This window comes from Pseudonaja textilis, chromosome 1, assembly GCF_049901715.1.
Source record: "Pseudonaja textilis isolate UNSWEBS1 chromosome 1, rPseTex1.2, whole genome shotgun sequence".
Classification (NCBI taxonomy): Eukaryota; Metazoa; Chordata; class Lepidosauria; order Squamata; family Elapidae; genus Pseudonaja; species Pseudonaja textilis.
Window position 1 is genome coordinate 100,875,286 of NC_141990.1, and position 24,724 is coordinate 100,900,009.

General features: G+C 42.3%; 1 protein-coding gene across 1 annotated transcript in view; it reads left to right on the plus strand.

The window, feature by feature from the left end:
• The window catches only part of SCML4 (Scm polycomb group protein like 4), a 42,286-nt gene that overhangs the window by 3,606 nt on the left and 13,956 nt on the right, over positions 1-24,724 (plus strand). The window contains exons 2-5 of the mRNA XM_026726487.2: positions 5,318-5,447; positions 7,107-7,307; positions 9,281-9,472; positions 14,798-15,067. Of these exons, the coding sequence (XP_026582272.2) occupies positions 5,318-5,447; positions 7,107-7,307; positions 9,281-9,472; positions 14,798-15,067 (793 nt within the window). The remainder of the gene's footprint in view (positions 1-5,317; positions 5,448-7,106; positions 7,308-9,280; positions 9,473-14,797; positions 15,068-24,724) is intronic.

Sequence of the window (24,724 nt, forward strand, 5' to 3'; positions counted from 1 at the left end):
TTTTTTCCATTTCTAAGGTCATCCATTCTTGGCTGTTTACAAGAATATTAAAGATATCAGCAGAAATGCAAAGGGAACTGTTTCCTAATTATTTCATCAGCTTGTCCCTACAATCTGATTTCACCCTAGGATAATAGGAGTGACAATTTTACCTACACATTTGATTACCACTTTGAGGATGTTATTTCTAAAACCAGTTCTGTTTTGATAGGCTATTGTTTATTTTTTTCTTGATTTTATTATCTTCTGCCTTTAGGATAGAAAAGCACTGTTTTAGTCGCTAATATTCAGCAAATTAGAGAAATTCTCAGGCTCCTCAGAGTACAAAAACCATTTTGCAAAATAACCGAATGACAATGTGAAGCACACAAGTTTACAGTTACAGTTGGATTCTGGATCTGCATTTCTGTGCTGCATTGTAACACATAACTGTACAGGTGCTATTTACAGTAGGTGGTTTTACTTCTTCCTTGTGAATTGATTTAACAATTGCATGTTATGAGGCATCCATGCTTACACATTTTAACACCAGTTTTGGCAGAAGATTTTTTTTAGCTGAAGGAATAAACATTTTCCCACTTTTTAGTTCAGTATATAATCACTATGAATGTTTGCCATTGCCTTCATGGTTTCCTTTAGTTCCCAAACATTGATTCCCTGGAAGCCAAAAAAAAAGCACTCATTTTGGTGGTTCTGCTGCATGTTGTTGGTTTTTTTGTCTTGCCACCTTGTGCTCTCACTTGACTGGAGCAAGTGCGTGAGTGTGTGTAGCCTTTTGTGTTGCCGTTCTATTTGTAAATTAAATATATCGAGAGTCACATCCCATCCACATTAAAACCACAAGTTCATCTAATCTCAATTTGGGGGAAAGATTTTAGCTCAGCTGACAGGGTTATATGCTGAGCTTTGCTCTCAAAGTTTTGCTAAAATAGCTTTTCACAAGCACCACTCTGGAGATCCAGATTTATTACACTTTGCCCCTTATCTACATATTTATGAAGCCGTCTGTTCCCCACTACCATCTCCACGCTGCTTATGCATACCTAATGCTATTTTCGTGGAGAAGCCATGTTTAATAAAGTAGTCTATTTCACTCCAACATAATAATTTCCAGTGACAATGATGGAAGAATGGCAATCTAGTTGAAGGGAAGGCTAAATGGGTCCATAACAACCTAAGAGAGGGGTTTCTATATCCTTGGGGGAAAGCATGTAGCAGTCTATTCATAATTTAAATAAAAAATAAAAATGTTAATACAATCCTTGTTCCCTCCATTCCCACTCTCTCTCCCTCTGCCCACTTTCCAGCACATTTATTGTCAAGTAAGCAGTGTGATTCACAACCGAAGTAATAGTTCTCCAAAGGGAACCACTCTAAGACCAGCCCAAGCTTCCAAGTGATCAGGTGGTACCACTGAAGCTGAAGAATAGTTCTGACAAATATGATTGTGCGGCAGTATTTCACTGAAATGTTTGTGCATGTGTATGTTTGTGTGTATATGGGCAGTACTTAGCATCATTTTCCAAATGTCTTCATTCAGGACCAAAGCTAAGTGAATGATTTATGCATTTCCATGAATATAAGAGATGTGGTGACTCAATGGTTTAATGACACCATGGAGGATGGTGTCTTTCTGCTTCAGCGGTTCAACTTCTGGTACTATGTGGTGCTCAGTGCAGTCAGTCAGATTCCTGTCCTCTGAACCTTCCTGATTGTGGCATCTTTTTGTGAGGCAGCTCCAGGGGAGGGAGGAGGCCTTGGATGATATGCAGGAAGACCATTTACTAGGTGGTGAATTTTAGATTTCGGAAGAGATTAGACCTACCATAAAATACTACTTTAAGTGGGTCCTTATCTTCCTAGAAAAAGCATTTCTATGTTTCTTTATGTATATGCACTCACATGAGAATGAGCGAGTGCAAGAGAGAGTATGTTGACTCAAGGGACAAATAAAACTGGGGTTCAAGTTGCATAAGTTTAAAAAAAAACCTATATGAGGTTAGGCAGAAGCATGTAAAGACAGATTGTTTGTATCTGGTGATTTTCATTTCGGCAGACAAAAGAGATCATTTCATTTATTGATTTACTGTGTTCTATAAACTCTACATCAGATCTAAATTAGGACTTCTAACATGCAATTTTCTTCTCCATTGCTTTTGATTGTCTCTGTGAAAGTCTGTTTAAATCAGACAAGGTTCCTTCCCCCTCCCTCTTTACTGGTCTGGATTGGTTTTGTGGGTTTATAGCTTTATTATGAAAATATTTAATTTTTTAAAAAAAAAGAAATATAAAGCTTAAGGAGTCAGAAAAATCAAGTGCCGTTACAAAGGGTTGGACTTTATTTCAGGATCTTCATCCTTCATTTCTTTCATGGAACAATATAAAGTCACAATTTCTAGACTCTACGTGGATCTTACATAATACTTGTCTAGCCCACCATTCATTGTAATTTGTCACAAAAACAGTTTCAGTGGAGGTCTATGGAGATTCTCATCCAAGTCATGGTTGTCTCAAAGGTGCTTTTTCAAGAGGCAACTGGACTTTCTGGCTTTACTTTGAAGACATTTCGCTTCTCTTCTTGCTTCATTTCATGAAATATATATATGGGTCTTTTTACCTGTATATATTCTGAAAAAAGTACCATTGGCCCAAAGCCAGCTGGGTGACCTCAGGTCAATCACACACTCTCAGCCCTAGAAAAGAGGCAATGGCAAACCATTTGCCAAAAGACTTTGCCAAAAAATATATAGGGGCAAGTCCAAAACAATTGCCAGGAGTCAACACATGAGCATGCATTCACACACACTGAAAACCTGGATAGGAGGAGAGGAAACTAGTTCTTTCTTTCTTTCTTTCTTTCTTTCTTTCTTTCTTTCTTTCTTTCTTTCTTTCTTTCTTTCTTTCTTTCTTTCTTTCTTTCTTTCTTCTTTTTGCAGGGAATGTGACTGAATACATTTTTATTTTTCAGGAGATTTGGCAGTTCAGGGAGTAAGACGCAGTATTCTCTGGTGGTTCTCAGCATTTCTAGCTGGGTAGAACTGATACTGATTAAAAATCTTCTGCAAATTTTGGATTTTGTGAGGGATTAAGGGTGGAAATAGAGTGAGAAGCATGCTTGGTGGAAGTGCCCTTTAGCTGCAATATTATTGAAAACCTAAAAGTCAATCTCTTTAGTATAAAGTCTAGACCACAGGTGGGGAACCAAGGCCCCTTTATGATTTGTGGAGTTCAACTCCCAGAATTTCTGAGCCAATTTCTGATGCCGGCTCAAGAATTTTGGGAGTTGAAGTCCATAGGTCATAAAAGGGCCCTAGTTCTCTACCCCCAGGTCTAGGTGATTACAGCCTACAGAATCTGAATGGTGGCCAAATCCGACTCAGGCTCAGCTACAGTTGAACTCGAGCTGTAGTTGGATATGGCATTTGTATTCATCTTGGACTCATTCATACTCTCGCAATAAGGGGTAATGTCAACAGAAGTTAAGAGCAAGGAAAGAAAAAGCTGCAGCAGATCCTTCCAATTTGCAGACGGAGACTGTCTTTGCCAAACTGCAGTGGGTTCAAATTCATTTTCTCCATCCTTGATATATGAAAAGCTGTTTCATATTATCCTGCTTTAACTTATGATATAATCTTGGCTTTGGATGCACATCTATAAATTACGTATTTGCTTCCCAAGTCCATCTCAGTAAATTGCTAAATGTGCCTGTTGTTTATAAAGATGTATGTCTTGTAGCGTTTATAGAAGAAAAAAACAGATGGATTTAATCATATCGGCTTTATCACTATTACTTATTGACACTTGTGGCAGTATAGTGGAAATATATTTACAGAAATTTCATCTAGAAGGATGTGGGGATTATGACAAGCATACAGTTTTTAACTAGACACAATATCTCTGTTTTGAGTAGTTCACACACTGTGCCAGACTGACATTTATAAAAGGGGGAAATACGTCTTTGAACATGTAGATTTTACATAATTGACTTTTAATAGGTCTCTTAGTAGCAGCTACATTGTATACCAGTATATATGAAAATAATTATGTTGATAAGAGTAATTGCAAGTTAATGATACTTTCCAACTAAGATATACATTGGGAGTAAGACTATAGGGAACTTGATGATTCCTCACTGTCCTTTTTATAAATTCTGGAAGAAATAAATTCTGGTACGAATTACATTTTAAGGTAGTGCATAATGTGCATGGTAATTTAAAATGCAATTTGTTTCTGTCTTCTTCTTCCTCTTCCTCAAATTAATCAACTGTCAGCAGATTTGAACATTGGGGCTTATCTAACAAACTGAAATTCAATGTAGAGCAGGCCTGTCACATCCTGTGGGCTGGATGTGTCATGCACAGGCCACACCCACCTTTGCAAAGGCAAAAAAGTCATGATATATCACATGACGTGATTGAGTTTGACACCCGTGATATAGAGAAAGAAAGGTTTTACATTTAAGCAAGAACAACCAAATGTACAAGTACAGTTTAGGTGAAACATGGCTCAAAGCAGTAACTGTGAGAGGGATCTTGGAATCCTAGTATAGTAGAGAATCATTTTCATATGAGCCAGCAATGCAATCCTAGGCTGCATTAACAAATGGGTAGAATCAAAATCATGTGAAGTGTTAGTACTGCTTTATAAGGACTTCGTAAGACCACACTTGGAATACTGTATCCAGTTTTGGTCACCACAATGTGAAAATCAAGTTGAGATCTAGAAAAAGTGCAGAAAAAAAGCAAACAAAGATGACTAGGGGGATGGAGTTAAAACTGGAGTTAAAAGAATGATTGCAAGAATTGGGCAGGCTTAGTCTAATAAAAAGAAGGACTAGGGGTGCCATTAAAGTTGCCTTCCAATATTTGAGGGGCTGTCACAAAGAAGAGGAAGTCAACTTATTTTCCAAAGTACCTGAAGGCAAAACAAGAAGCAATGGATGGAAACTAACCAAGGCGAGAAGCAACCTAGAACTAAAGAGAAATGTCCTGACAGTGAGAGGAATAAACCAGTGGAACAACTTGCCTTCAAAAGTTGTGGGTGCTCCATCACTGGAGGCTTTTAAGAAGAGACTGGACAGCCATTTGTCTGAAATGGTATAACGTCTCCTGTTTGAGCAGAGGGTTGGACTAGAAGACCTCCAAGATCCCTTCCAACTGTGATGTTTTGTGTTTTATTTCAGGGAATAGAATTTCTATTTCAGGGAAAGAATGCCATGCCACAGAATTTTGGGAGCTGAAAGAGCTCAAAGTTGTGGTATAACAGAATAGATTTGATATGTTTTTTTTCATGACCAACATCTTGTTGTGTCTTCCAGCTGAAATCTCGTGTTCTAATGACTCCTTTAGCAATCTCCCCACCAAGAAGCACCCCAGAACCTGATATTAGTTCAATCCCCCAGGATGCAGCTACGATTCCCAACTCGGCAGCACCACAAGCCCTCACAGGTATGTAGAATCAAACCCACCAAAATGAAAGCCTTTTTTTCACATTCAGTGTTTTTAAGAAAACTTATTTCCCTGTCCTTTTGAGAACCCCAAAACAGCTTTTCAATTAATTTGCCAGCTGTCTTTCCAAACTGATGTTTTCCTCTATTTTTGTTTTCAGTATTATTTGCTTCTTTGGTTGTACATAATAGAAAAAGAGATGCGCAGAAGTAACTTGTGTACTGACTGATTTAAGAGATCCTGTGCCACAGGCTGAAAGTAAAATATGAGTGCTTTTGAATGAATAGATTCATCATCAGAACTTAGAAAAGCCATCTGTGTCCCTCATTTGTGTTTACAATGGGTTCTCCTGCTTTGTTTATATCTTTCGCTTTGTTATGTAGGCTTTTAGTGGCTTACAGAGCTATGTGATGCTATTATTGCCATTATACCCCTATTTATTCAGAATAAAATGCTTTGAGACTTTTTATTGTTCAATCTGAGTAGCTGTTTAACACTTCAAGTACTACATTTTTATTATGGTTATAATAATTATGTATTATCCATAGCATTACACATCTATCTTCTTTGCTATGTAACAATTTCTTTGTCACCTTTCTAATTTCTGTCACAGGATGATGATATATGTTCTGAATGATGACAACTCTAATACTTTTGTGGCCAGCAATAATAATGTGTCTTGTTTTAATATGACTGAGACCAGGTCTCTTAAGACATAGTCATAAATAGACCTGCATACAATAGAGTATCTTTCTTAAAAGAAAAAAAGTTCTGGTATATCAACTGTTAGCATATTTATTCCAGAAAAGACCCAATATTGATATTATAAACTATTAATCTGTGCAACTAGATAATAGATTGGATTAAGGTAATTTTGTATTTTTAATCATAGTCATAAATTGCACTGAAAGTTTAAAACCAAGTAGTATGGAACATAGATACTATGGAAGCCTCAGTAACGGTCTTTATGCTGGCCTCTGGGATAATTAGAGAAGCATGGATGAAGAAAGAGTCACAATCTTCTTTTTTCCTCAGGAATTCTAACTTTAAAAAAGACAACGTTATTTTATAAGATTTTAACCATTTTGATTTCTTGCTTTCTTTCACATTTTATACTCATGATTTTCTTCATTATATAGAACCAAGGTTTTCATCTCATTCTATATGCCTAAATTTCTGGCTTCAGTTGGAAATCCTTCAGAATTGTAGACTGTTCTCTGGAAAGAAATCAACAAATACACACACACACACACACACACACACACACACACACACACACATATGGAGATTCTCAGTCATCCAGGTCATGGCTGTCCCAAAGGTGCTTTTTCAAGAGGCAACTGGACTTTCTGTTTTTTCTTTGAAGACATTTCGCTTCTCATCTAAGAAGCTTCAGCTCAGAGCTGAAGAAGGTTTTTGGATGAGAAGTGAAACATCTTCAAGGAAAAGCCAGGAAGTCCAGTTGCCTCTTGAAAAAGCACCTTTGGGACAACCATATTTCTATAGTTATCAGCGAAGCATTTCCCAATCTGATGTCAGATACACAGGATCTGCAAAGGCCTGAATCTCCAGTTTACAAAACAAAATCAGGATCACAGAAAGGAAATGATGTTTTATGAAGTCTTTTGACAATGACAACGACTTTTTCCTTCCCTGCAGTCTGCCTTTATGTCAACAAGCAAGCAAATGTGGGGCCATACCTTGAACGAAAGAGAGTGCAGCAACTGCCAGATCATTTTGGGCCTGAACGACCTTCCATGGTGCTACAGCAGGCAGTTCAGGCATGCATTGATTGTGCCCACCAGCAAAAGACTGTCTTCTCACTTGTCAAGCAGGGCTATGGTGCAGAAATGGTGTCAGGTAAAATTGGAGACAGTGTATTGCAGTAAATGTGTTTCTGCTTGCAAGAATGCTAACCAGGACCTTGAACAGTCTTCTATCCAGCATTCATTATTAAAAAAAATTAAGAGTAGAGTTGGTAGGGCTTTGTTTTATGCCTGTAATGATATTCCCCTGCATCAATTCCATATTTGGAAAGTCTGGTTTGGTTATAAGTTGCCTAGAGCAGTGATCTCCAACCTTGACAACTTTACGACTTGTGGATTTCAACTCCCAGAATTCCTCAGCCAGAAAGTCACCTCTGGGAGAGATGGGTGGCATATACATTCAATAAATGAATAGGTAGAACAAAGTCTGAAAAGCTGTTCACCAATGGAAATTCCTCTCCACTTTGAACTGTCATGCTATAAACATATAAGCAGTATGTTTTGCATTTCCAATCCACCTGATTTCATTGTTCAACTTGTTTCTGTGCCCCATGCCTGTTTGTTTGTGACAGTGAATAATTAGGCAATTCCACATTTATAATGTGCCATTGTTAAGGTAAAGTGTTGAGCTTGACTCCTTATGGCTATATGAAAAAGTACTTTACTTGTTTGTTCTCTTTTCTGATCTATCTTACAATCCTTGGATTTCTTAGTAGTATCCTAGTAGTACTGCACTAATCTGCTCTTACTCTGCTCAGCTTGTTGACATAAGCTAAGGTCAAGCAGATACAGTCACCTGCTGTGACAGAGGCAGCCATTTTATCTACCCTCAACCACAAAAACTCACTGAGTGACTTTGGACCAATCATTTTCTCTCAACCCAACTTACTCCAAGGGTTGTTGTGAAGAAAAATGGGACAAGGATATGTTGCTTCTACTGTTTGGAGCTTCTGACTAAAGATGAAATGAGATATAAATCAAATACATACATACAGACATACATTACGCTGATTAAAAGATCACCAGTGAGCACTCTAACTGCTATCCCTCAGATCATATTCTCTTTAAGAGATATTATGTATTGATTATACAATACTGGAATACTAGGATACTGACTCCTGTTTTTTGAAGTGTTTTAATTCACATTTCATGGCTTTAAAAATTAATCATATTTATAAAAGTTTTTAAATACATGCCTATGGAGATTCTCAGTCATTCAGGTCATGGTTGTTCCAAAGATGCTCTTTTCAAGAGGCAACTGGACATTCTAGTTTTTTTCTTTGAAGACGTTTTGGTTCTCATCCAAGAAGCTTCTTTAGCTCATTACTGTATTTTGAAATGCAGTAATAAATCACAATATTTATACCGTCCTTTTAAAAAGGATGGAAGAATGCTTTAAGAAATTTTTTTTAAAATATTGACAATTATCTTCTCCATTAACTCTGTTTTACTTCACTACAAGACTTGTCACGTTGTACAATTCTAAGCTTTATCCCACAGTGCAATATTGATTTATATTCTGTTTCCATTTTTGTTTCCCCTCTGGGCATTTTGGTCCTATTTGCACCTGGACTGAAAGAACAAAAAGCTAAACATACACATACAAAAAACACTTTAGCTGAATCCTGAAAATATGCCAGGTTGTTATATCTAGTAAAATTATTATTATTTTCTTAAGGCTGAGTTCCTATAAACGTGAATGCAGCGGCAGTTCTGAGATTCTGATTAGACTCAGTTCAATATAGCAAAAGTGAAATATAACCTCTGCTTTTAAGATCTCTGACATCTTTTTTGTTTCCATCAAAATTGACAGAATTGAGGAACCACTATAAACTCTAATCCAAAAAATTCTCTTACACAAGTGGTAGTATTTCAATAACGTAAATCAACATGAAAAAATGTATAGTTTAGGAACTGCTGATAGTGTAAAAATGGCCATGCTGACAGGAGATCATATTAGGCTGATATAGGGCATAATTTCACTATGCCAATGATGGGGAAGTACTCAGTCAAAGGGACATCAGCTTGATTTGCATCTAACTATCTACCCTTTTCTCTCTCCATCAGTTTCTGCCTCTTTTGAAGGAAAACAGCACCTCTTGAGCCTCCCAGTTGTGAACAGTATTGGTTACGTCTTGCGATTCCTCAAAAAGCTTTGCCGTAACTTATTATGCGACAATCTTTTCAGCAACCAGCCTTTTCCACAATATAACACTTCTGAAAATCCAGAAGGGTATGAAAATGGACAGATGGAATCAGGTAGGTTAAAGAGTTATAAAAATAATGAATCTTCCAAAAGTGACCCAAGTTGGTGCAGTGGTTAAAGGTATCGGGCTAAAAACAGGGGGACTGTGAGTTCTAGTCCTGCCCTAGCCAGAAAGCCAACTGGGTGACTTTGGGCTGGTCTTTTTCTCTCAGCCCTGGAAGGAGGCAATGGCAGACCATTTCTGAAATAGCTTGCCAAGAAAAATGTAGGGACTTATCCAGGCAGGCTTCGAGAGTCAGGCATGATTGAATGGAAGAAGAAAGAAAAGATCCCACTAAGTTAGTTCCAATTGACTATTTGACTATTACATCATGCCAAAATATGCTACTTTTTGCTCCTCACCAACTAAAATTCTTTTCATACATATTTAAGTTGCACCTCAAATCAGATATAGGAGAACTCTGCCTCTGCCTTCACTTTTAAAATATACAATATATAGGAATTGGGCTTTTGGGGAAGATGACATAGGAACCCATTTTGATTGCAGCAGCATATGGAAGAGTTTTGGCTGTCCTGCTGTGTGGTGGTTTCCAGCTCTAGGTTTCTAAAAAAGGCATTTAGCTCAAAGCTAGGGGAAAGAATAGATACTGTCATATAATTAAAGTCTTCTTTGAGTTGTGTTTCCATAAAGTTTCCTTGGCAATAGTAAGGTAGTACTTTGCCATTAGTTTGCATATTGTACTTTGCCATATTGTACTTTGCCATTAGTTTGCATATTGTAGCTTGCATACCAAAGGGATTTTGGATTTGACCCTGCTTAGCTTTTGAGATCAGCCAATGTTAGCTAGGTGCTACCTCCTAATTTAGATTCTCTTGCCCATATTTTTTGTCAATTATAGAATTAATGTCAGTTTCAGGAAAGGAAAAGGAATTTAATTGAGGACTCCTTTACCCGTCACAGACAATGCACTCTCCAAGTGAAAAAAACGGGGGTGGGTTGGTGGGTGGGAAGTTCATAGAAAGTTGTCCCCAACCATCCATTTTTCATTGCAAATTGTGATGGAATATCCAACAGGCCCTGGGAACAGAGAGGAGAGAGCCCTGCTGCAAGGGGAAACACAGGGAATTAAGATATAAAGATTCCCTAAAGATAAGGCAGAAATATGAAAAGGAGCTATAAAGTAATTCTGTCTTAAATACACCAGGTATAAGTTGAGCTGGAGAACTAATTGAGAAGCTTTCAAGATCGAGGTCAAGCTTTTCAAGGATAGCAGCCCCAGGAAACAATAAAGCTGGGGTCAGCTTTATTGATAACAGACTATTATAGCAGAATCTTGAATTAATTTCAACAGCACTGGGTTCTGCATGTTAGGCCTTGCTCTGCCATGTATTTAGACTTCTAGGCAAATATAATTTGAGAGATAGGGGTTATTTTTTTCTTCTATATCATCTTCAGGTCTGCCAAAAATGGAGTCTTTCTTAGAATGTGCTGGCAAAGGAGGCTATGAAATTTAAACTTTATAATGTCATTGTTTTCTTTTATCCAAACTGTAAAGTGCATTAAAATGCTTTGAGGAGTTCGTTAAAAACATACTTTAATGGATCAACATAATAGCCATACGTGTCTTTTTTCCTGACTTCGAAGTGTTCTTCTGAAGGCAGAAAAACACAACAAACACAATTTGAGTTCAGTTTCTTGTATGCTACAAATGTGCTGTTTTATTCTTCCTTTCACTTAGTCCTGTAGCATTCAAACTTCTTTCCCCCGTACAATAATTGCCGCACATAGCTTTGGAGTAAAGTCAAAATAAATGGTTTTTATGGTTATCAGTATTTCTGGCTTTGGTTCATCATTTAATTACCTGCACAATTCATTTATTGCCTCATAGATTCCTCTGCCTGGAACATTATCCTTTAAACAATACATAAAATATTAAGGTCAGGCTTAAAGGGGGAACAGGAGATCTGTGCAATCTAGTCAACCACAACAATATTTAATAGAAAGCTATTTGCCTGTCTAAAGCAGTTTGTGAAGGGAAGGCTGCGAGGTTGTCTCTAGCATTTGAAATGAGATGCAGTGGGATGATTTGAGAGACAGATTTTTCATTCTTTGTGAAAGCTGAGCTCCAGCCAAAAGTGGGGTGTGGGTCTGCTGCCTCTGCCTCCCCTGGACAGGTCTTGAATGACAGCAATAGGGTCAAGGGGCAGGCTATTACAAGGGCAGCTTTAAGAGAGTCAAACAAAAAAAAAGTCAAGATGGTGTCCATGACTACATGATTGAACACCCTTCTCTTTTTTTATATGGAACAAGTGGTGGTGTTCAGCCAGTTCACATTGGTTTGGACAAACCGGTTGTTAAATTACCCTCCCTGGGTGCGGCACTGCAATGGAGAAATAGGCAACAGTGGCCAGCACGAGGGAAGGAGAATGCCGCTTTCCCTCTTTCGTCTCCCTGCTTCACCCCCTTCCCTCATGCCAACCCCTCCATTGCTCCACGTACATGGGGGAGGTGTAATTTAACAACCGTTCCCCCAGGGTCAGGTTGACTGTCACGGGAGGCTCATTCTGCATGTGTGGCAGAGCTGGAGGATGGGGATGGGCCGTGCCTCCCATGACAGCCAACCTGACCCTGGGGGAACCAGTGGTTAAATTATTTGATCCCACCACTGTACGGAACACATATGCAACACGCATATCAGAAAGGTGGGATTTCAATTCAGCAGGCACAGAGGCCGTCTTCACTCTTTTGAAAGCGTTGTGTCATTCCCCCCAGACATTCCCCCCCTTTCTTGTGACCATAGCCTAATATGTCACTTTGTAAACACATTCCCTATACAAACCAGGCAGGTTAATGTACTCTGGTGCTTTCAGTTGATGGCAGATGTGCTGGGCTCTTCCGATGTTAACTTTTAGATAAAAACACATTCAAAGCTATATATTTCAACACTATTTAAAAGTTACTGTATATAAATAGAGCGTGAACCCTACATTTGTTAAACTAGGTAACGTGATACCCAGTCTGTCTGTCTGTCTCTGTTCTGTCTGAAAGAAATAGCAAATAGATTGACTCAGACTACTCTGGCCCATTTCCTAACAATAAGGAAAACAGATATCCAAGGGAAGAAGACGATAGAGCATTGAAAAATGGGGGTGGGGTTGTCCCACGATTCCAATTACCTCTTCCTCTACTTTCTTTCTTAATCTCCAGATTAATGCTGCTTGCATTTAAATTAATGGTCTTTCAATATCAGTTTCATGAGATAGCATAAACCTTTATCCTGATTTTCCCAAGGGCATCTGGGAAGAACAGAAAGTTGGGCCCAGTGACCCTTTTCTTATATCCAGCACCATATTTGTATATTTGCTATATTCCTTAGTAATTAGAGGAGGGGGTTTTTTTTTGACCAAGGAAAATACAATAATGGAGAAGGGGAAAAAAAATAAAGGAGCAAAACAATGTTATAACCCCAAAATGAATGCCAGGCCTGCTAGTTCCTATAGTTTGCTTCCAAGAAAAAATTTAGAGCAGCCTTTCACCCTCCAGATATATAAGACTACAACATCCATCTCCTAAACTAGCTCACTAGTCCCGATCTTGGGAGCAAACGGAGATGCATTTGAATCGCTACATCGGAAGGGAGAAGGGTGTTACGGAGACTGCTAATAAGAACATGGAAATATGGTCAGTTGCCAAACTGATGAACCTCAGTATGTGACTTTCAGATTTGCATATCATATTATGAAGACTCTTTCTTATCAGAGAGAAATCATCTACTGAGAAAAGCAAGATCTCCATTTGCTCCTGTAGCAAATTCTAAATCCCCAGGCAGTCTTTGTTTCTTTATTGTTTTAATGTGCATGTGCAGAAAATGTGATAACATTCTGGACATAATGCACAGTCTAGTTCATTCGTGTTTCTGAAATTAAACTGTCAAGAGCTATCTTCCCTGGTAGCATTTTAATGACTAATATTTTTGTCATAATGGCTTGCTAATGCCAATGAATAACAGAAAAGACTATGGTGGTACAGAGAAGACCGATGAAAAATAAAAACTGAAATATTACAACCCCTGCTTTTTTTTTTTTATCAGAGTATCAGTATTTTGCAGCAGCAGGTATCTGGGAATTAGTCTTCAAGTGTAATGTGAACGATAAGAAGCCTCTCCAATATTTCCATGGGTCCCACTCTTTGATTCTGCTTCACATAATTATAGTATCATGCCTAAAGCATTCTAAAATAGTAACTTACACCAAGATTTTTCAAGCTGTTTCACAGAACACCATAAAAACTTGATGAGACTAAAGGCAAAAGAAACCTCAATCCACACAGACAATTTTCTATCATTAGAGCTTTGCCTCTTTAGCCTGGATCCCAGGATTTTTTTATTTTTTAATAATCAGGTTTTACAGCCTGAAAAGGTTTGAAAACTCTAAATTAGACGACTGCTGCCAAGGAATCAATGCAGTGCATGATCACTTGGCTTCCTTTTCTGTAATTTGCTAGCAAAGGCCAATTTCAAATAAGACATAGGGCTTGTACCAATAGCAAGAACACTTAGACTTATATACCGCTTCACAGTGCTTTACAGACCTCTCTAAGTTTACAGAGTTAGCGTATGGCCCGCAACGACCAACTAGGTCCTCATTTTACCCACCTTAGAAGGCTGAGTCAACCTTGAGCCTGGTGAGATTTGAACTGCCGAACTGCTGGTAATTGGCAGTTAGCAGAAGTAGCCTACGGTACTGCATTCTAACCACTGCACCACCACGGCTCTTAAAAATAATAAGCATTTTATCTGTGGAAGATTAAAGATCTGTCAAAATCCATTTTGTTTATTCTCATGACTCAAAATCTAGCACAAGGTTTTACCAATCAAGTGCCCCCTTCACACCTTCCTGTTGTAAGGTGCAAGCAAAGAGGAGACTTAATAAACAGTAGTCACCTATCTGCTGTGTGATTTATTTTATACCATGGAACCAGGATGGGACCTCTGCTCCATCAGCCCAGAAAACTCTTGAACTTACATATTTATTTAAGCCTAATCATATCTTTTTGCACATATTCAGATAATCATTCCAAAGCCATTTAAACTCTGAGTCTCAGATTGTCAGTGATGTCCATATTAATTAATTTCCAAACTAGGTTGCTACTGCCTTAAAATTGAACTCCAACTTATTTTAATTATAAGTCCTTATTAATAATTTGTGTATAATACAACTCTTTCCATTTGCAGTAGCTCACACTTTAATTTGCTAGGGGATTTAAACCATTTGCCCGGTCTTTAAAACAGAATTAAAAACAAGAAGTTTCAAAATCAATGTTGTTGCTTTAGGAAATAGCACTGTGTTCCATGATAACCTGATGCTTCTCTTTCAAGCAGAAACAGTTATACCTGAAGATTATCTGGTTGATCCACTGGCTACAAAGCATTACAGCATTGATCCCTCCGATTCAGCATTTAATTGCATGGGATCATTGTACTCTATGAGGCAGAGTTCTGGAGAGGGACGGCATGGTGGAGGGTCATCTTCCACCTGCAGCCATCGTTCTGCTCAAGTGGCTTCTGGAGGACCATCAACCACTACTCTGAGGCATCAAACATCAAGCCCAACCAGAAACGGAACCATTCTGGAAGGAAACAGAAATGGTAACTGTCGTATATCTCATACGAACAAATAACGCGAGTCAGTGACTTGGTTCAGCTCGTTTATTGGGGTCAAAACACAAGTGGGGAAAGTGGGAAGAAACGCGGCTTAAAAGACCTTCTGCTGAGTGCTGCGGCCAATCGGGTCGTTTTGAATCGCCCGCGATCGGCTCAGCCAATCGCGGCGATCGGCGACCAATCAGTGCCGCGCACTCAACCAATCCGGTGGCAGTGCGTTTTAGCCAATCCGGGTTGCGGTTCGAGTATGTAGATTTCTATACAGAACACCCCTCCCCTCTTGGTTTGGTCCTACGTGACGTAGTCCCGTAAGTAAGCGGGGCTCCGTATTTTCCTACTTGACTTGCGTTGGTCAGTTGTCATCTGGTTGTCGGCCGGTTCGGGTGGGACTCCTGTCGCTCTCCGCCTCGTTGATGGAACCGCCTGGAAGGTGAGTTAGGCCTCTTGCCGCGGCTCCCTCCTGGTCTTCCCGGGTCGGTCGAGCTGCTGGCTTCGCTGCTCCCGCTCGGCTTTTCCGGGCTGGTTGAGCTGGCTTGGCTGCTCCCGCTCGGGCTTCCAGGGTCGGTTGAGCTGGCTCGGCTGCTCCTTCCAGGCGAGCTTCGAGTGGGTCGCTCTCCGGTTCTTCAGATGGTGAGTACTGCTGGTTCCTTTTGGGTGGGTTTGTTCTTTGGGGTCTTCCCTCCCCTCTTGGTTGGTGTCTTGCCGGTTCCCTTCTGTACCTGGTGTCTGCGTGTCGGTTGTGTTTCCAGCGGTGGTTCTTGATCTCAGTTGGTCGATGTGGCGCTTCCACGCTCGTCCGTCAGCTGTTTGGAGGCGGTACGAGAGTGGCCCTGTTGCTTGGGTGATCGTTGCCGGTACCCAGAGGGGTCTCGGTGAGGTTTTTGCGTAGACCTTGTCTCCCGGTGAGAATGTTCTGTGTTTGCTGGTAGAATCAGGGGTCTTTCCGGGTTGTATGTGGGGTGCAGGCGGTCGACGGGGATCGCAGTTTCTTCCCATTAATAGCTCCGCTGGGCTCTTGTTCGTTGTGGTACTCGGGGTTATGTGTTGAATTAGGAGCATTCGATTTATCTTGTCCTGTATGTCGCGGTTTCGATCTTTTGGATGGTCTTTTTGTAAATTGGACCATTTTCTCCGCCCTACTCGTTCGCCATGCGGTGTGCCGGCGCTGTTAATCGTGTCGGATTCCTCGTTCTGCTAGGAATTTCTCGAGCGGTAGTGCGGTGAACTGGGGCCCGTTGTCCGATACGATGACATCTGGGAGGCCGTGGGTTGCGAAGAGTTTGCTGAGTTCTCTGATGACGGAGTCTGTGGTGGTCGTCTTCATGTTGCTTACCTCCAGCCAGTTTGAGTAAGCGTCTCACGGTTACCAGGAAGGTGTGTCCTTTGGTTGGTCCCGTGAAATCTCGTGGATTCGGGACCATGGGCCCCTGGGGGTTTCCCACTCTCGGCTCGGGCGGCGGGGTTTGGTCTTGATTCCTGGCACTGCTTGCAGGAGGCTACCCAGGCTTCGATCTCTTTGTCCATCCCTGGCCACCAGGCGTGGCTTCTGGCCAGGGCTTTTGTCCTAACGATGCTGGGGTGCCCTTCGTGTAGCATGCTTAGGACTTTTTTGTAATTTTCCGGGATTACGACCCTGTCCCCCACAATAAACAACCTTTTTGTGTTGACAGTTCTGTTTGTCGGCTCCGGTAAGCTTTGAACTCGCTGTCTTCCTCTTTTTCCGCCAGCCTTTCCCCACCCATCTCAGGACCTCGCCAGACGTCTGTCTTTATTGGTTGCTAGGGCAATGTCTGACGCGGTCAGGGGTAGGTTGGGTAAGGTCTCGATGCTCAGGGTAGACGCGTGGTTGGTGCCGGGTCGTCGTCCAGGGTTGGCAACGGTGTGCGGCTGAGGGCGTCTGCATGCGGAATTGTTTTGCCGGGCGGTGGATTAGCCCGGTAATTGTGGCGGCAAAGGAATTCGGACCACCTTGTCATCCTTGGGAGAGGATGATTGGTGTGGCCCGGTCTCCTGCCAGTATTCCCAGCAGTGGTTTGTGGTCCGTGATTATGGTGAAGGTCCTGCCGTAAAGGTATTCGTGGAATTTCTTTACGACCGCGGACGATGGCTGAAGCCTCCTTATCCAATTGGCTGTAGTTTCGTTCGGGTTTTGAGAGGGTCCTCGAGAAAAAGCGATGGGCGCTTCTTTTCCGTCGGCGGGTGTGGCTGAGGATGGCTCCTACTCCGAAGGGGATGCGTCGCACGTTACCGTGATGGGGAGTGTCTCGCTGTACTGGATGAGGACAGCGTCTGATGTGAAGGTCCTTGGTTCTGTTGAAGGCGTCCTCTTCTCGTCTCCCCACGTCCAGGTGGCTGCCTTGTCGAGCAGCCTATGCAATAGCTCCGCCGTGATCGCCTTTTGGGGCAGGAAAACATTGTAGAAATTTATTAACCCCAGGAACGCTTGTAATTCCGTTTTGTTTGGGGCTTGGGCTTCTTTAATGGCTTTTATTTTGCCTCGGTGGGTGGATTCCATGCTGATCTAGTAAATACCCCAGGAACTCGACCCTTGTTGTGTGCAGTTGGCACTTCTCTCTCTTAACCTTGAGCCCGCGTTTTGGAATCTCCTCAGTACTTCCCGTGGCGGTCCTCTAATTGTTTCTGATCAGCCCGGCTACCAATACATCGTCAAAGTACGGCACCACCCCTTTTATGCCCCGGAGGAGTCTTTCCATCAGGCTTTGAAATACCCCGGGCTACGCTGACTCAGTGCAGCCTCTTGCAGCGGAAGGCCCCCGGTGTGTGACTATTGTCTGCGCTTGGCGGTTTCCTCGTCTACCGGCAGTTGCTGATAGGCTTGTGCCAGGTCGAGTTTGGCAAAGACCCTGCCTCCTCCCAGTGAGTGCAAGAGGTGTTGCACTACTGGGACGGGGTAGGCGCTTTGTTGTAGCTGCAGTTTAGGGTGGCCTTATAGTCCCCACAGATTCTCACCGACCCGTCTGGCTTTATCGGGGTGACTATGGGGTCTCCCCATCGGGCATGATCTGTGGCCTCGAGGACTCCCTGTTCGATGAGCTTGTTTAATTGCTCATCGATTTTTGGGTCGGAGGGCGAAAGGTACTCGTCTGGGTTTGAGGCGGATGGGTGCAATGGTGGGGTCTAGGCTGAACGATATTGGGAGGCCCCGGTACTTGCCTAGGTTCCCGTCGAAGACCTCCTGGAAGTCGCGCCGAGCTGTTCCTCCCAGTCTGCTTCGGCGATGTGGTTGGTGCCGGTCACTTCTAGTCCCAGCGGCGCAAACCATTGTAGTCCCAATAGGCTGGGGCGGTCTCGTTCGACGACTGTTAGCGGGAGTATCTCGGTGCGCCCTTTAAAGGTGACCTTGAAGTGCCCGGTCCCCACCACGGGGATGCGATTCCCTGGTAATCTTTGAGGGCGAGTGTTTGGCTCTCCAGCTCATGCCGCTTCATGGAAGGTACTGTAGTCGCTTAATTTCCCGCCATGCGACCATGGACAGAGTACGACCGGAGTCGACTTCCATTTGCAGGGGCGGTCCTCGATCTCGACCTCACGTGGACCTTCCGGCTGTCCCAGTTGGAGGAATGGCCGGCGATGACCGTTTGGTGGGTTTCCTCACGCTGGCGACGCCTTCGTGTAAGCGGCGGTTCCTCGCTTCCCGGCTCCAGCGGCTCTCGCTGTCCCGATCGCATGTTTCTTGGTGGAGTGTTGTTGCGCCTGGTGGTGTCGCGTCTTGAGGGTTGTGTCTCGGTGGCGGGGCTGTGGTTCCTCTTTGGCGGCAGACCTTTGCAATGTGTCCCGTTTGTCGCAATGGCGGCAGATCGCGTCTAAAAAGCGGCATTCTGACCTTGGATGCTCACCCCCGCAGCGGCACTGGAACTTTGATCTTCGGTTCCGTGGGTCGCGCCCGGTCGCGCCCGTCTGCATGCGATGGACATCTTCCTCGTCGTCTTCTGAGCCTGAGGAGGACTCGAGGTCGCCGTGGTGCGTGGAGGTGGCTGTTCGGTAGTTGTCGTCGGTCGCGGCTGCGGTGGTCCGTTCTGCGGTGCCGGTTTGCTTCAGTTGGGCTGCGGATCTCCGGGTCGCTTCTGCCGCCGTGGCGTCTGCGAGGGCATCAGCGAGGAGATGTCGCCTTGCCATGATCCGGCTTTGCAGGACGGGATCCCGGAGGCCGAGGGCGCCGCGGTCCCTCAGGGCTTCGTCTAGATCGGTAAACCCGCATAGCCCCCGAGGTCCCTGAGCTCTGCCACAAACTTGCTGGCGCTCTCACCTTGCTTCTGGTCGCGGCGGTAGAATTCGTGCCGACGAATGAGGGTGGGCACAGCGGGTGCGTAGTGGCTCCTCAGCAGGGGTTCGAGATCGTCCCAGTCCATGACCTTCACATCGGCGGCTTGGCAGGGCTTTAGCCATTTTGAAAACCGCGGGGCCGCAGTGCGTGAGAAAGGCGGCCCGTTTCCTCTGTCCGTTCGCGTCCTTGAGATTGTTGCTCTCTAAGAACATGAGGAATCGGTCGATGTAAGATTCCCATTCTTCAGTAGCGGCGTTGAAAGGAGGCGGGTGGCACGTTGCCGCTGGCCATGTTGCGGTTGCGGTTCCGTGGGGCCACGTGCGGTGTGGGATTTGCTAGGATCCCACCTTACGTGCCAGTGTCGTATATCTCATACGAACAAATAACGCGAGTCAGTGACTTGGTTCAGCTCGTTTATTGGGGTCAAAACACAAGTGGGGAAAGTGGGGAAGAAACGCGGCTTAAAGACCTTCTGCTGAGTGCTGCGGCCAATCGGGTGCGTTTGAACGCCAGCGATCGGCTCAGCCAATCAGCGGGCGATCGAGCGACCAATCAGTGCCGCACACTCAACCAATCGGTGGCAGTGCGTTTTAGCCAATCCGGGTTGCCGGATTTCGAGTATGTAGATTTCTATACAGAACAGTAACATAACACGTTTCCCTTTCTTCTAATGATTTTTTTTATCACCTTGCTGATTTCTGTGGTCTTATTTCGAACTTCCTCCTGAGAAAGCAATTATGTGTGCAGTAATTGCAATCAGATAACAGTAGGATTGTGTCAACACATCTTGACAGCCCCCCAACCTTTGTGCAGTAACTGTGCAAGGATGGGATTCCTGTGCAAAGTCTCCAGACACGCAGGACTTATTCTTGCAATCTAATGCACACAAGTCCTTAGAAGTTTTGCTTAGTGCTGTGACATACAGTAAACCAGCACAAATTACAATAGCTGTATAAGTCACAATTATGACAGTAACTTTAGATTTCCCATTCAGTTCATTTGACTGCTCTGATGAAAACCATGATTTGGGGCTCTAATTTTGCTCCTTTTGTGTTTCATGTAATAGTAGAACATTTCTGAAGTTTGCATATTTTTTCTTTCTTATAAACCAGATGTCATCAAGAGGTTATTTTATAAAGACCCCGGGCAGCACCAAATGTAGCCCTATCTATCTATGCTCTGCTCTGAGGTTGGAAAAGGTAGAGTAGGAATCTCACACCCAGGAGAAGTAAAGATGCCGGCTGGGGTCAGTTAAACATAATAAGACATAGATTGTTGATGTACCTATTTAACTTCCATGCAAGTCCCTCCCCCACATTAATCTTATTATGGGAGAAAATAACATTGTAAATAAGAATATTTAAAAGTTCAGACATCAGATTCAGATATCAACTATCATTTGAAAATAACAAGCAACTTTTTTTCCAAAATGAAGGAAAATTAGATCTTATTGAATGAATATAGTATTTCCTCCCCAGTCTACCTTTCAGAAATTGATGGGATCTATTATACCGGTTGAGGCTAATAGGGGATGAAATCCCCTCTGCTATTTACAGTACGTGAAGAAAACTTATTGAAATAGGATTACCAAAAATCCAAATGATCATTAGATGGCACCAAAAAATTAGAATTTTCTGTATCTCGTTATTGCACTCCAACCTATGTCTGGGTTTTTTGTAGCCAGGGTCTTGAATCAGACAATATAAACAGATATTATGAGGTCTTTGGTGCTCTCTGAGCTTGGTGGTTTTCTTGCAGATGTTTCATTGCCAAACTAGGTAACAATATCAGTGCATCAAACTCAGAGATCCAGGACCCCATACTTCAACCCTGAGCTACAAATATTCTCCTCTATTGGTTAAACAGATATTGTCCAGTTGAAGAGCAGATTTTGCTGCTACAATAAATTTCTCTCATTGGTAAGTGACCTGCCCCACAGCTTGTTCACACAATGTTCTTGCTAGATACAGTTCCATCAAGAGGTAATCAATAATCAATCCTCAGACGAGATAAGGAACAGGCCAGAAGTATCCTCTCTCTACTCCTACTACCTACCATGCCTAAAATACTAAGCCACGAGGAAAGGGATTGATAAGACAGGAGATACCTTCAGTATAAGAACCCAATGTTATCATTTAGCCTAGTGGTAGCAAGATTTTAAACTGTATTTATTTAATCACCAAAATAATATTATGCAACTTCTGACCAGATAAAATCAGTTTTGGTACCCAAGAGAAAATGCAAGTCACTAATATTTAACTTTCCTAAAGGTACAAACATCTTTTTTAAAAAGGGGAGTTAATCCAGTAGTGGGATTCACTTGGTTTGCACCAATTCAGGCAAACTGGTTGTTAAATTACCCACCCACCCCTTATCAAATTGGATCTTTGGCGCTATGCTGCAGTGGAGAAACGGGCAATGGAGCAGCCAGCACAAGGGAAGGAAAAGGCTGCTTTCCTTCTTTCTTGTCCATGCTCCTCCTCCTTCCCTCATGCTGGCTGCTCCATTTCCCATTTCTCCATTGCAGCACAGCGCAGTACCCAGGATCTACTTTGAGAGTGGGGGGCGGGCATAATTTAACAACCGGTTCACCAAGAGTCAGGATGGCTATCGTGGGAGGACCAACCCACATGTATGGTGGAGTTGGAAGGCCATCCCTCCCATGGGCCATGCCTCCCATGATAGCCAACCTGACTCTGGGCGAACCAGTTGTTAAATTATTTGAATCCCACCACTGAGTTAATCTGTTGTAGTGGTTAAGGCTTCAGGCTAGAAACTAGGATACTGTGAGTTCTAGACATACATATGATTGAAGCCTGCTGGGTACCTTTGGCCAACCACTTTCTCTCAGCCTCAAGGGCAAACCATTTCTGAAAAAAAATGTTGCTAAAGAAACTGCAGGTACTTGTCCAGGCAATCACGAAGTGTAAATAGTAATTTGAAGGCATATGCACACAAGGTATAAGTATAATCCTAATATATTCTGCCTGGAGACTGCTCCAACTCCCTCCTTTCTTGGCGCACACAGGACTCAAGATTTTGGTGGGCACCATATTCAGAAGCCTGATCAGTGCAGCCCAAACCTCTTCTGATTCTTAGGCTGCCATGTGCTGAGCAACAAAGGAGGCAGGAGAATTTCTCCTTGATCAGTGTGCTTTTAAATGGTGGATGATATGCAGAAATACTCATGCTACATAGTGTTTTCTGGTAGTATGAAGGAGATCCAGAATCTACTGCAATGTGAATGCTATAGAACTCTCTTACCTCCAGGGAAACTGAGTCCCAGGTGAGCCATCACACACCTATAAAGACTGGACAACCAGCTGCTTCTAGGACAGGAGCAAGACAAAACAGATCTTGTTCACTAAACCAAAGAGTTACATTGAGTAACTGCGCAAGAGATGGACTGAGAAAGTAAAATGGAAGAAGTTGACCAAGCCTTTAATTATTTGCAGCACCTCAATCTTTAGGATTTGGCTAGAGGAGACAGTCATTTCATTCATCAATGCTAGCTGCTGTATTTTCTGCAGAGTTGATTATATGGGCTCTTTCTTCTTGTGGATATTGTAAGTCTGCAATTCCCATTCTTTAAAAAAAGGAAACTTTGAGAAGTTCATTGCATGGAGAGTGAAGGCACACAGTATCAATCACTGTACTATTCTTTACAGGAAAAAAAGCATCATTAATATGGGAGCTCTTGAAATGCTATGAGTCAAGTTGCTAAATTCTAACTTCATGCAGCTTTTGATTCCCAATAACAGATTTATGTAAATCTAAATTTGCTAGTAGCTAGTTAATGTTATCACGTTCTGTGTACACTGTTTAAGAATGGATAAACAGGTTCCCTTTCCTTTTGAAATGCTTTCTAAGTTTTTAAGCACCTCATAGTTCATTTACATTTTTCCTTCCCACCTGCCAAAGCCAGGAAATTGGATTTTATCTAAATTATGATCTTTATGGGTAATTATTGGTGGCAAACAGTCCTCTGTCTTTGTAATTTGAGTATTCTTTATCATCTTGATTAATTCTGATGACAAGTGCCCTAGGATACCTATGACATGTGAGAGATGAGATTGTTATTAATGTATTTAATCCCTGGTGTGAATAATTTCAGATGCATAAATGCAGGATTTATATACAGGAAGAACTCCTACAGCAAGAAAAAAAGCAAAACAAAAAATAACTGCATACAATATTCATGAAGAACAGTGGTATCAACCAGTTTTGCATCAGTTCCGTTGACTATCAGTTAACTCAGTTCATGATGCTGAATTTAGTTTCTTAAAGTCTTTATGATGTGAGTCCAAAATTCTCCTGGAAGGCCTTTTATGGAATTCATTTTCTGGGTTGGTTTATAAGCAAACAGCTGGGCTTATTTTGTTCATTTTTTGGCCTTTTTGACGTTTAAAGCATGTAAATGCCAAACAGAGGAAGTCTTCAGAATAAGACTATCTTTATCAGTATATTGCAGAAATGGACCATAAAACTTGATCATTGTAACTTTAAATAGGTAATGATCTCTTTTAATCTCTATTTATTTAACAGTTTAAACTGTGCTTCTGGATCTTCCATTTCTTAATAATATATTTGAGCCTCTTAGCTCTCCTGTTCTTCATCTACTAGACATTTTAATTCCTCCATATCTCTCATACCCTTAATGTATCTCTTACTCACTTATATTGTATAATGCTCTGTCAGACATTTTGATGCTGCTTTGTACAGCAGTAGTAGAGTAGAAACATAGAAAACTGCAATATAGAACATCAGGCCATTGGTCTGCTTTTTTCAGAATTGTTAACATTACCCAACACAGTTCTGTGGTCTCAGACAGGACAATCAGTTCCACCTCTATAAGGAGAAAGTGGAAATTGCATTTGGAGTCTTTGGTGGGCTGCTGTCTACAGGGATCCTGCCCTTCCTTGACTCTTATCAATGATGTACATCCATGCTGATGTCCAGATAGTTCTTGTAGCAGACCACAGACCAAGCAGGCTAACACAAAGTTAGCACTGTTGCAATTCCTGAAGATATTTTACACTAATGGCTACTCCATCTCTGGTTTTGTGCTAAGATGTTAAGCTAGAACAGGGTGTCGAACCTGATTTCACTGAGGGCCACATCAAGATTGTGTTTGACCTCAGGGGGTGTGTCAGGGTGGGTGTGGCCAAGGTGGCCATGGCTAGCCAATGTACTCATGTCATGGGCGCTTGTGGTGGCTCGAGCACTCTGTCAGTGAAAACGGGCTCCCAAGCTCCATTTTTGGTTGACACGGCCTCCTGCAACCCTCTGCCAGTGAATACGGAGCCTGGGGCCAGTCCTTTGCTGTTTCCAAGGTGGCCCCACGGGCCAGATCTAAG